The sequence below is a fragment of the Centropristis striata genome, chromosome 10, assembly GCF_030273125.1.
Source record: "Centropristis striata isolate RG_2023a ecotype Rhode Island chromosome 10, C.striata_1.0, whole genome shotgun sequence".
Lineage (NCBI taxonomy): Eukaryota > Metazoa > Chordata > Actinopteri > Perciformes > Serranidae > Centropristis > Centropristis striata.
Window position 1 is genome coordinate 35,328,329 of NC_081526.1, and position 13,393 is coordinate 35,341,721.

At 40.7% G+C, this 13,393-nt stretch overlaps 1 protein-coding gene across 1 annotated transcript in view; it reads left to right on the forward strand.

The window, feature by feature from the left end:
• The window catches only part of LOC131978859 (diacylglycerol kinase beta), a 142,577-nt gene extending 129,978 nt beyond the window's left edge, over nt 1-12,599 (forward strand). Inside the window, exons 25-27 of the mRNA XM_059342659.1 lie at nt 6,976-7,096; nt 8,746-8,806; nt 10,117-12,599. Coding sequence (XP_059198642.1) covers nt 6,976-7,096; nt 8,746-8,806; nt 10,117-10,215 — 281 coding nt within the window. The 3' untranslated portion in view covers nt 10,216-12,599. The remainder of the gene's footprint in view (nt 1-6,975; nt 7,097-8,745; nt 8,807-10,116) is intronic.
• Nucleotides 12,600-13,393: the final 794 nt, after the last annotated feature.

Here is a 13,393-nt window from a genome sequence, read left to right on the forward strand (position 1 = left end):
AAGGTACATTTGTTTGGACAAATATAATGATAACAACAAAAATAGCTCATAAGAGTTTAATTTAAGAGCTGATATCTAGACATTTCCATGGTTTTCTTGATAATAACCAAAATCATTATCAAGAAAACTATAAAATACACATGCATGCACACACACAGATTCATGAACACGCATACATGCACCACCCCTTATTTTCTCATTAGTCTATTTTAGTATATCTTAGTATTTTTATTTTTATTTTTTGTGTCGTTAGTTTGTTGTTTATTCCTTTTCTTGGGGATCCTCATTTGGGGAATACCAGTTTGCCTTGTATACTGTATATGAAAAAATGCAAGGCACAATATTGTAAAGAAAACAAAATGACTGATTATGTTTGTGAAAGTAAGAAGCCTTGCAATAAAGTATTTTTAAAAAAAAAGAAAACTATAAAACAAATGTACCTTTAGTTGTACCAGGCGTTAAAATGAACAAAAAATTGAAGAAAACAAGAGTGGTCTAATATTTTTTTTCCATGACTGTATATTTATTCGATAAATAAAGCTGCTGACCCCTGCAGAGGAGGTCATGTTTTAGTTTCACTCGTTCGTCTCTCTGCAGATTTAACAAAAAAACGACTTGCACAATTTACGTGGAACTTGATGGAACGGTGCAGCACGGACAAGAGTAGAATGAAGTAAAAGTAGTAAACTCACATCCTGAGGCGCCCGCATGAATCATTTTCACTTTCATTCTGATATGAAGGCGGCCCTGGCCTTGAGGACGTCTGTCTGTTCCTGTCAGCTTTCTGTTCATGTTGAGTAACGTGTTCCTGTGTTGCAATGAACGTGGGAACTGTCTTTTTTTGATCATTTTGTGGTCAATTTGTGTCTTTTTTGGTCATTTTTTTAGTCATTTTGTGTCTTTTTTGGTCATTTTGTGTCTTTTTTTATCATTTTGTGGTCAATTTGTGTCTTTTTTGGTCATTTTGTTTCCTTTCTTTGGTCATTTTGTGTCTTTTTTGGTCATTTTGTGTCTTTTTTTTATCATTTTGTGGTCAATTTGTGTCTTTTTTGGTCATTTTGTTTCCTTTCTTTGGTCATTTTGTGTCTTTTTTTAGTCATTTTGTGTCTTTTTTGGTAATTTTGTGTCTTTTTGGTCATTTTGTGTCTTTTTTTTGTCATTTTGTTTATTTTTTTGGTAATTTTGTGTCTTTTTATCATTTTGTGTCTTTTTTAACATTTTGTGGTCAATTTGTGTCTTTTTTTGGTAATTTTGTTTCCTTTCTTTGGTCATTTTGTGTCTTTTTTTGTAATTTTGTGTCTTTTTTGGTCATTCTGTGTCTTTTTGGTCATTTTGTTTCCTTTTTTTGGTCAGGGTCGCGGACAACATGCATGTTAAATTGGGGGTTGCGACTCAAAAAGTTTGAGAACTCCTGACTTAAATGACCCCACCTTTCTCTTTGTTATTATCAGTATTATTATGTAGTTTTATTAGTACTTGTATGTAGTTTTATTGCCTGCTTTTTCTGTCGTTATTGTAGACTCTTGGAGACTCCTTCCTGCTCTTCTTAACGAGCAGCAGGCGCGTCCCTGATTATCACATAATTACTAATTTTGTCTCCATCTCTCTCGTTTTAGTTTAATTCATCTAATTTTTTTATATTTTAGGTTTTGAATCCATATCAATCATGTTCTAAATATTTGACTGAACATTTCTAAATATTGAACTATGAGTCATGAAGCCACTGTGTGATAATGTATTGAGATTTATTCCTGCGTGTCACTTTCTAAAGCGTTATTTTTAAAGACCCTGCCTGAATGGATCTAAAATGCCTGTACAGCAGAGGAACACAGCAGTGACGGCTCTCGCTGCCCGCTGCTTGGCAGAGCGATGCCATCCCATCCCAGAATGCACCGGGGCGGGGTTATGTAAGAGGCTGTTCTCGTCTATTCTTAGCTCTACCTCAGCGAGCGGCAGCGCCGGGTGCTCACAGTCAAAAAGCGCACAGATCTGATGAGGCGAGGTGAGAACCGGCGCAGTGGGTTCCTCTGCCATCAGGCGCTCACGCCGGGACACTGGCAGGACACCGTGCCCAAATATGGAGTTAGGAGGAAGTAGAGGTGTATAGGTGGGTGTGTGCAGGAGGGGGGTTTATATGTTTAATAGTAGCACAGGATATATATGAATAGTGTGGTTTCTAAAACCCTAAAATAGGACGTGTCAACACTCAGAGGAGTATTTTTACCTCTTCTGTCTCCCCGCATCACACACACACACACACACACACCGTCATTCTTCACATCCTTCTTTTAATTCCCATCTGTCATGTGACGCCATTGTGTCACTCGTCCTCTTAATCCCTCCGTCTCCAACCGTCCAACATATTTCTTAATGGACGCTCAATCCTATTATCATTATTTCCTGGAAAGCTGCGCAGACACAGAGGGACTGTGTGTGTGTGTGTGTGCGTGTGTGTGTGTGTGTGTGTGTGTGTGATGCAGTAAAATGAACATGTGATCAGGATTGTAGCTCATATTCAGAGCAGATCAGTGGTTTTTTTCTGAGAATTTGGAGGTTTTACTGCACCGTAAAAAAAAGAAATAAATAAAGAACTGACAAAAACAGTGACAAGTTCCCACGAAATAACAGTAAATAACCGTAAGTTACTTTACAGATAAGTTTGTACAGTACAGCTAAGGAAGTACAGTAAATATCTGTATTTAGAAAATAAATCTAAATAAATAATATATATATATAATGTAAGTGTTTGGCTACTTTTAATGTTTGTTTTTTTTTTACTTTTTACTGGTTTTTACATTAAATTTAAGGTTTTAAGCAACAAAAAAACTTACTGTAATTTAACATCCAAGAACATGAAGCAATTGAATAATACTGTAAAAAATACATAAATAGTAATAATTTTAAATATTTTAAATATTTATATATTATATATATATATATATATATTATATATATTATTATTTATAATATTTATATTTTAAATCTATAATACCCCATTATATTAATTTACAGATTATTTACAATATTAATAGTAAAAATAATGTACCTTTTTATTGCATTTACACTTAATGTAGGGAAAAAAACAAGAAATCCTTATAAAATCATACAGTAAATTGCCATTATTATAGGGTAAAAGTTTAAACAGGAGCATTTTACAGGCTGATTGCTGTATTTTCTAGAATAAATTATTGGGCGTGCAGAACTTATTCGTGCTGTGAATTATTTTCAGACACATCCGGTGAAACAACAATTTGCTGCTCTTTGCTTTTAAAGTAAATTATAAATAAAATATAAATAAAATGTGCCTCTGTTAGTGCATCGCCACGGTAACATCAAGTAGTTATTACTTTAATATGAATGTTGACTCCTCGTGTAATAAATCACAGGTTGTTGCAGTTTATTTCTGTTCTCCGCCCCTGACGTTTAGTTCTAAAGAGAAACTGACAAAAACTGCAGCAGAGTGATTTTAAAGTGTTTGTTCCTTTACTCCGCTCTGACATTTTCCTTTGAATTGTCATGTGAAATATTAACGAATGGCTCACAGTGACTCAGCAGCAGCAGGAAGCTTATTCCCGTAGAAACCTTGACCGTCTTGATGCTAAAATGACTTTACCTCTCTGTAAATGCCACACATGCAGCTTTAAACTGCTCGTGTACTACATGTTAGAACGTTTCCCAGCTGCTGTATGAAGATTAATTCTGACGAAAGAGAGAATAAGTGAAGGGAATATTAAGCAGATCATGTTAAAATAATCTAGGGATTTTTTAAAAATCGCCAAAAATTCACCGTTTATCATAGAAAGAAACTTTAAAAACAGGCAGTATTGTAGAAATTTGAACTTTCCAATGGTTCTTGGACATCAGATCGTCGATAACAAACCTTAACCGTTACAAAAAGTGACCAAAACTTGTGTTAAAATGTTGATAATTGTGTCAGAACAAAGCAGAGAGGAGAGGACAGGAGAGGCCGCTTACACAGAGCAGAGAGGAGAGGACAGGAGGAGCTGTTTACACAGAGCAGAGAGGAGAGGACAGGAGAGGCTGGAAACATGACAATGCTGAAAATATGTACAATATGTGAGAACTAGTTTGGTAATTTTGGTAATTTTATGTAGTTTTTTTGCTGATTTGTGTCCTTTTTTAATAATTTAGTGTCTTTTTTTAGTCATTTTACATTGTTTTTTGGGTCATTTCCTGTCCGTTTTTAGTCATTTTGTGTGTTTTTTGGTAATATTACGTCATTTTTTTGGTCATTTTGTGTTGTTTTTATAACATTTGGGAAGTTATTATATATAGATTCTGTTTTATTCTCATTTTTAAGTGAAATTCAAAGTTTTTTCTGATTTCTATCATTCTAACTGTGTTATTCTGCACAAAAACATGTTGGAGTTGTTCTGATTGTGCTGATTCCACAGAGCTGCAGGACTTAAAGATTTATAGAGATTTTATATGCTGCAGTGAAACACAAGGACACAGAGAGGAAAATGTAAAAAGAGATTAAAAAAAACTCACTGAAACTGCTTGTTGTGGTTGAGAGGGTAAATGAAGGCATCAAATTCAAACGCTCTCTGAGTTTATGTCACAATGTTTACATGTCTTGTTTTGTGTTTTTCTCGTCCCTGCGGGGTGAAAAGTGCTGACTCAGACGTGTCCCGTCTCTGTTGCATCAGACACATTTCCTCTTCGGAGCAAAGACCAAAAACATGCAACAGTTCCTTGTTTGTGGTTTGAAACACATCCAGCACTGACGCTGTTGTGAAATAATTAGCGTTGTTTACGCTGTAGCAGCCAGGCCGACCTGCAGCTCGCCGCTCCAGTCACAACAGGCCGCGCCGCCAGTCGCAGCTCGCCGCCGCTCAGAGCCTCGGGGGGCGGTCAGACCGGTTCCTCCTGGAGCCTTTTCATCAATTATTCTTTTCTCTTCCTGCTCTGAAGCAGCAACCCTTCTCTCTCTGACATTTTACATTAAAGACGTGTAATCATACGTTTTTTAGAGAGAGCTGCAGATTTAATGGATGGGAACTTTCAGATTTGACATTTTAAATCGCCGGTGATTCACGGAGGCAATCAGGGGAAACCCAGCGCTCTCTGCAGGAGAACTAGCTGGAATATTTTTAGGTTTTCAGCTGAATCCAGTTAATGAACTCTCATGACCCGCCCTGAGGGGGGTTCACTCAGTTCTTGGTGTGTATGTGAGCAGCAATAGATCAGACCGCCAAACAAACTATCAGAATAAAAGCCTGTGGTCAGCTCCTGCAGACGCCTGTCTCAGTCAGTTCATTAGTGGAGATGACTCTCTGTCTGCTGTCACACCTCACAAATTATCACACAGGCTGTGGACATGAAACATTTCTCAGATTTCTCTCTAATAATTCAGTTCACAAAGCATTTTTCTAAAAACCTGTGAAGTCGCCGGGAGCCGAACGGACACATAATCTTCCCGATCATGTCGGTGTGTTTTCTATGAGAGTGAAATGCCACATGACATCATCGCTGACCTTTAAGATCATGTGTGTAAATATCGACTGTTTGGCTTCGCACTTTTCCAAAAAGACTCAACTCAGACATGTCTTTGTGCAGAATAACACAGTTACAATGACAGAAATTAGAGATTTCTTTGATGAATTATTTCAAAAAATTTGAATAAAATGGAATTTATATATAAACACTTTTACAAGTGACCACAAGTGTCACGAATGTTGTATAAAAAAAGACACAAAATGACAAAAAAATACGTAAAATTGCAAAAAAAAAGACAAAATATTACTAAAAAAGACCAAAAAACAGTTTTATCCACATATTGTACATATTCTCAGTATTGTCATGTTTGCAGCCTCTCCTGTCCTCTTCTCTCTGCTTTAACAGAACTGAAGGCAGTTGAAGAGTGTTCTGCAGCAGTGCATTCATAAGAATCCAGTAAATCTGTTTTTATAGATTTCCGTGCAAATGTTTCAGTTGAAAATCCGCGCTTGGTGTGAAACTGCCATAAAGCTGGTAAATCAGTTGGATAATGCTTCTCTTAACTGCTCATAAGGGTTCTGGCACATTTCTTCTGTCTTCTGCTGGAAAGCCCATAGAAATAGAATGAAAGTAGTTCTCAACCTTTTTGAGTCGCGACCCCCAATTTAACATGCATGTTGTCCGCGACCCCCGCTCACTGAACAGAATCTCACATGCACAGTTCAGATCACCCAAAAAAGAAACAAAATGGCCAGAAAAAGGAAACAAAATGACCAAAAAGACACAAAATGACCAGAAAAGGCCGAAAATTACCAAAAAAGGAAACAAAATGACCAAAAAAGACACAAATTGACCACAAAATGATCAAAAAAAGACACAAAATGATCAAAAAAGACACACAATGACCACAAAAAGACACAAAATGACCAAAAAAATACACAAAATGACCAATAAAGACACAAAATGACAAACAAAAAACGCCCACAAAATGACCAAAAAAAGACACTTTAACACAGTGGAGACAGAGCTGACTTGGCGACCCCCAGAAATCATTTCGCGACCCCAATTGGGGTCCCGACCCCAAGGTTGAGAATAGCTGCTCTAGAGTGTGTGTAAAATTAAGAAATGTCCAATGGCAAGAAGTCCAGCTCAGCGTCTCTTTGCATCCTAACAACTAAAACTCAGTCAGGATTATCTGGCAGCCTCTTGCTCGGTCACTCTCTCATTTTGTTATTTTTCCTCCTCAGAGCGGCCTTAAGCTCCGTTGCTTTAACAGAACAGAAGGTGGTTGAAGAACATTCTGCAGCGGTTCATGAACATTCATAACAATCCAGTAAATCTTATATATAATTTCCGTGCAAAATGTTTCAGATGAAAATCGGCGCTTGGTGTGAAACGGCTATAAAACTGGTGTATCAGTTGGATAATGCTCCTCTGAACTGCTCCTATAAGAAACCAGCTTCTAACCTGCTCTCTCTCTCTCTCTCTCTCTCTCTGTGATGCGTCTCCGTCCAGACTTCAGTGACCAGCTGCTGGAGGTGGTCGGCCTGGAGGGGGCCATCGAGATGGGACAGATCTACACGGGACTGAAGAGCGCCGGACGCAGACTGGCTCAGTGCGCCAACGTCACCATCAGGTCAGAACCTTCATCCCTCCTCGCCAGCTCCTCATCTCCATCCTTCATCTGCCTCATGTCACACACACACACACACACTGCAAAAAAAGAAAAGTTGGGTGAACTCAAAGTTTCAAGGCAACAAACTTCGATAAAAATTTAAGTTGGACAATTAAACCAAATATTTTAAGTTTTGTTTTTGAGTTTGCTCAACTCTGAATTCAGATTTTTGAATTTATAATTTTACATTGTAATAACTTTTAATCTTTACTTCTGCTAACTTCTGCAATGTGCTGAATTGGCACGATTGTAACGCAGCTATGAAATGTCAGCTAATGTTGTGACCACAATTTTGAGTTAGCATTGATACGCTAAAGGCTACTCTTGTAGCTGTAACAAGCAGCGCCGCTAGCATCAGTTAGCCGCTAGCATCAGATAGCCGCTAGCATCAGATAGCCGCTAGCATCAGTTAGCCGCTAGCTTTCGCTAATGACCGAATTTCACAGATTTCCCGCATTTCACAACAAAGAAATAAGAGTTATCAGAACTATTGTCCCTTGTTTTGAACCCCAACTTAAAGATATAAGTAACAACAACTCACCAACTTGTTTTTGAGCAGACAACTGGCTTCCTTTGTTGTGCTAACTTACATTATTGCCCTAAATGTCAATAATTTATATTTCCAAGTTTTACCAACTTAAATCACTGTTTTAGGCCAAAAAATACAAGTTGGCTTTTTTTGCAGAGCACACACACACTCTCCAGCCCTTTATCCTCCTGCTGGTCAGCCAACTGGAAGCTGTACTTTCGTTCTGCACATGCATGATCAAAAATGTATTCCTGCAGAGTGTTTTTGTGCATTGCAAGGTTAAAATCCCTGCAGCATCCAAACAGCAACATGCCTGTAACTTATAAATTATATATTTCATGGATGCATGCTTCACCATGCGAGCAGCTGGAACTGAAGACTCGATGCGTCTGTTGTTGTTGCTCAGTTTGTATTTTGGTTCCAGGATTTAAATGAAAGCTCCCTTTTTTTGTTTCAGTAAAGAATAAAAAAAAGTCTAATTTTTACCAAATTTTCTTGGGTTGAAATCAAATTATTTCAAACTCAAAGCTTCCAAGATTGTTTGATTTTTTTATTTACTGCATGTAGAACTTTTAGTTGCTAACAAATATTAAAATCTGACTTCAGATACAGCGAGCGTTATTTAATAGTGTTTCTTTCTGCATCTGACACATTTTTTTAATTCAAAGAAAGAGGTTTTGTGTGTCAGATGTTACTGTAGCACAGCAGTGACATTTACAAGTTGTTCTCTCACTTGTTCTGCAGACGGCCCTGAATATTTCCCTCCACCAGAATTAAAAGAGCATTCATCACAGTCATTCTCCCATACTGTGTTTCTGTAGTCACAGAGGCATGTATGAAAGCCTTAAACCAACTCCGAGTGTGTGTGTGTGTGAGTGTGTGTGTACATATACAGTGGGTCTGTGAGTTTAGGGAGTGGGGGCTGTCTGGGAACGGGTCTCCTGGGAACAAAGGGTGCAGTGTGTGACCCTGTCCTGTGGCGCTGTGTGAACAGGCCTCTCGTGCCTCTGAGGTGTGTGTGATCTGACCTTCACAACCCCCCCACGTCCCCCTAATGCTCGTACCCTCTCTGTCTCTGCAGGACGTCTCGGCGGCTGCCGATGCAGATTGATGGCGAGCCGTGGATGCAGCCTCCCTGCACGGTGAGAGTCTAATCACAACCTCTGGAAACTTGTATTTAGTATTAACATTCTCACAGGCCCAAGAGCCACGTATGAGACAACTGTTTCTTCTGTCGTCTGCTGGACGGCCCATAGAAATAGAATGAAAGTCCTCTGGAGGAGACCTGGGCATACGGCACCTTGTTGGCTTGGTTAGAAATCAATACAACTGCACTGCTTTTATTTTGAAGGCGATTTAAGTATGTGCGTGCATGCATGCACACCTGCACAGTTCCACAAAAACACTGACATCTGCAATGCTGCACGTTCCAGTGTTTTCATGGTCATTTCAAATAAGATCTCCACCTGTGGAGGTATAACAGATTCATACATATACACAAACATGTCTACTTACAATATGAAAGTAACTCTGATGAGAGAAATCAGTGTTTTTTGGTCATTTTGTGACTTTTTTTGATCATTTTGTGGTCAATTTGTGTCGTCTTTGGTCATTTTGTTTCCTTTCTTTGGTCATTTTTTGTCTTTTTTTAGTCATTTGTGTCTTTTTTGGTCATTTTGTTTCCTTTCTTTGGTCATTTTTTGTCTTTTTTTAGTCATTTGTGTCTTTTTTGGTCATTTTGTTTCCTTTTTTTGGTCATTTTGTTTCCTTTTTGGGTGATCTGAACTGTGCGTGTGAGATTCTGTTCAGTGAGCGAGGGTCGCGGACAACATGCATTTTAAATTGGGGGTTGCGACTCAAAAAGGTTGAGAACTACTGATATAGAGAAGCACGTTTTTATCACCAGGTGAGCGACTCATTTTCTGTAACGCATCAGTGCAGCAATGCTCCGGCCTCGCTTCCTTAACTCCACCTGAGGAGAGCGCTCAGACACTAATCTGACAATCAGTGTTTGTTACGTAGCGGCCCAATAACCAGGCGAACAGTTGGATGTCTCACTCTGTTTCTGCAGCCTTGACAGCTGATGAAGCTTCACCAGGACCGAGATGATTGTTACTCAGCTTTTTGTCTCGTCTTGGCTAATTTCCTTCCTGCTCCGCCGCCCCCGGCCTCCACCTCCAACGCCATCAGGCCACAGTCCAACAAAGAGAAATAAAAGAGGGAAATCATTTATCATCTATTCATCCTCACGGCATTTCAATCACTTTTCATTCTGTCTGCGCGGAGGCGGCAGATAGCAGCTTTGTGCTGCGTTATGTAGGTTAGTTACAAGGTTGCAGCGAGTGATTTCATAACAGTCTGTTGTGAGGAGCAGCAAGAGATGACTGTCAACCTGCAGGATTTATCAGAAACATAAAGAACCTCTTCACCATCTCTCTCTCTCTCTCTGCAGATCAGGGTCACTCACATGAAGCAGGTCCCCATGCTGCTGGGCCCGCCGCAGAAGACGCCCTTCTTCTTCTTCAAGAAACGCAACCGGAGCCGTGACTAGGACACACAAGCACACACATACAGTACACTCACACACACACATATATACAGTACACACTCACACACACATGCCCACACACCCCTCTGTACAGGCAGCTGAAGACTTTTCGCTCCCGGAGGAACCTGCAGCGACGAAACGTAAAGACTCGAGATGAAGTAGCGACCTGCTCCTGCAGCCCGCCACCCTCTAGTCCCCAGACCTCCGCCCTGCTCATGGATACAGTTTCTCAGCCATAAGCCCGTACTTCACTGCCTGCTAACACGCCTCAGCTGCAGGATGTGGAGGTGGACGGGACGGAGAACACACTACAGACAGACAGAAGGAGAAGGGGTGAGAGTTATCGTGGTTGTTTACAAGGCCGGAGAGTAAACAGAGAGATCCTCCTCTCTGTTTACTCTCTGGTGGTTAAAACACCTGGATGAATAATGAAACGGCGGCGGCTTGTAAGCCTCGCTGTGTGGCTGCGTGGCATCTCCACAGACTGACAGCGTGCTGCAGCGGTTAGGAAGAGGAGGAGCCTCATCCATTATTGACGGCTGGTGTTTGTGGGCAGCGAGGCGTCACGGCGGCCTGGAAAAGGTTTGAAACACGCCGCGTGTTTTAGCATCACTGGCCCACAAAAACAGATCCTGTAAAGCACATTTTCCAGACAGGAGATGATCCGACTGCAGGAGCAGGAGGTTCCCGTTCGGCTCTGTGTGCAGTTATCACCCGTTAGATTAAGTCAGATTCAGAGGAGAGGTTTCACTCTGACCGAGGTGTGGACTCCACTCAAACTTTAATGACGAAATCAAACAAGACTTGCAACTCGACTTGGACTTTCACATCGATGACTCCTGACTTTACTTGACACTTCTCCCCAAACCCAAAGATTTAAATGAATGTTATGAAGTGTTAACATAAAACAAACATAAATTCTGTTAATTTCCTCAACACATCCCCAGATCTACGTTTCATTTCTCTGGACTGTCATTGATTTTCCAGCAAAATACTAAAAAAGAAGCCTAATAATAAATAATCAAGTGCGGAGTGTTAGGGATGTCTCCAAGCTGATCGATCCCTCTGATCCGTGGTTTTTATCTGGACGGTTACGTGTTGCTTAGTAATCTAAAGCCATGCTCAGACTGCAGCGGTTCTGCACGGCGTTCAATTCTCCCGTTATCCTGAGATCATGCAAGAATTGGAGAGAGGAGACGATGGCGGGAGGAGACGATAGTGACGTGCGACAGAGCAGCAGCAGTGCTAACAGGCTAACAGTTAGCTCTGTAGCAGTACAGTGTGTATGTGCTAACAGGCTAACAGTTAGCTCTGTAGCAGTACAGTGTGTATGTGCTAACAGGCTAACAGTTAGCTCTGTAGCAGTACAGTGTGTATGTGCTAACAGGCTAACAGTTAGCTCTGTAGCAGTACAGTGTGTATGTGCTCACAGGCTAACAGTTAGCTCTGTAGCAGTACAGTGTGTATGTGCTGCAGCAGCATGTGTTCACTTAGCGCCCACAGTTTGTTTACAACAAGCACCGGACACTCTGTGTACAGTGAGCAATGCCGGTTTGTTTACAATAAGCGGCGGACGCTGTGCAGCTGAACAGTGATTGGATGACTGTTGGAAGGTGGGAGGTGTGTGTTAGAGGTTATGGCCCTTCATAGTGGTCCTGCTTCCAACAGTCCCACCAGTGTTCCTCCTCTGGGACCTCTGGAGGAACATTGGTGGATCATTTGATCCTAGCATCCTGCTTCTGGCGCGTTCATAGCGGAGACGAGACGTTACAGAGCCGTAAATGTCCCGGCATGAATCAGCACTATGAAAGGAGCTTCTCCATCATGTTAACGAATAGGCCCACTTAGTTTAAACCAATCTGACAGCATCAACAGCTGAGAACCAAGAAGAAACGAAAGTCACGTTGCGCTGAAACGGCTTCACATTAGACCAGGGGTTAATCATGACTTAACTAGGGCTTGGGACTTGTCAGTCTTGACTTGGGACTTGAGTACAAAGACTTGTGACTTGCTCTGACTTGGTCCCACCTCTATCAGCTCCATCCACACAGTGTGAGCAGCTCCTGAGCAGCAGGACGCTTCCACTGGGTCACAGATTGAAATAACCTGTGAAGGTTACGACAGCTCGCCCCCCGGAGAGTTTTATTTACCGCGCTGTCGACAGGGAGCTAAATTTATCCGTCTATTTCAGGGAGGGCCTCCATGTCCTCCGATGAAACCCGACGCCGTCTAATTACCATGTCAAACATCAGCTCACGGTGTCGGAAAGCTGCAGAGTTCAGTGTTGATAAGAATGTATCCATATGACTGTACGGCACATTATATCCTACATCGTGTGCAGAGAGAGTATCTGTATATTTCTGAACGTAGGACTAGATCACATATACTGTACACACATGTGTTTTTAATATATCATTGTTATTAATGTAGAGATGTTAGAATCATAGAGGAGCTCAGCTCAGTATTCTTCACCTGAGGACCCCCAGTCTGTCTCTGAGACAGTTTCCCACAGATCGTCTCCTTCCTCAAGCCGAGACAGTTTCAGATCGTCTTCGTCCTCAGACTGAGACAGTTTGGTCCCATCAGAGTACGTCTGAATAATAATAAGAGATTCAAACACGTCTTCAACTGTGAACAAGCAGACAAAGTGTCTGTAAATCAGCTGAAAGTAAAGAACCAAGGCCATGCCGCGTCTCACTGTGACAATAACGGTCCATTCTGCGTCCTTCCAACAAATTTCATGAAAATCCGTCCCGTCTTTCTGCTGTAATCCTGCTGACAAACAGACAAACTAAAGTAAAGACATGAGCTCTTCATAATAAAGCTAATATTGCTATCTAAACATTGTTGTTGGCATGCCAACATGCACACAACCTTTATGTTAAACCGGTAACGTCCACCAGGTTTTCCATCTTTATTTAGCGTGTTAGCATGCTTTATACCAAATTATTGGACACATCTGACTTTGGATCTGATTATTTCAGCAGCATCAGATGTAAACCGCAGAGAAAAGTGGGAAAAACTCAAACTGTTGATTAAGCTACAGTCACAGTGTTTGCCAAACATTGATTTATTTATGTTGGGCAGCATGAATATCAACTAGACCACCACAGATTGATTTTATTATTAATATTTTTCTCTACTTTTTCACTTCAGCTTTGTTTATGTGTTACTGTAAGAC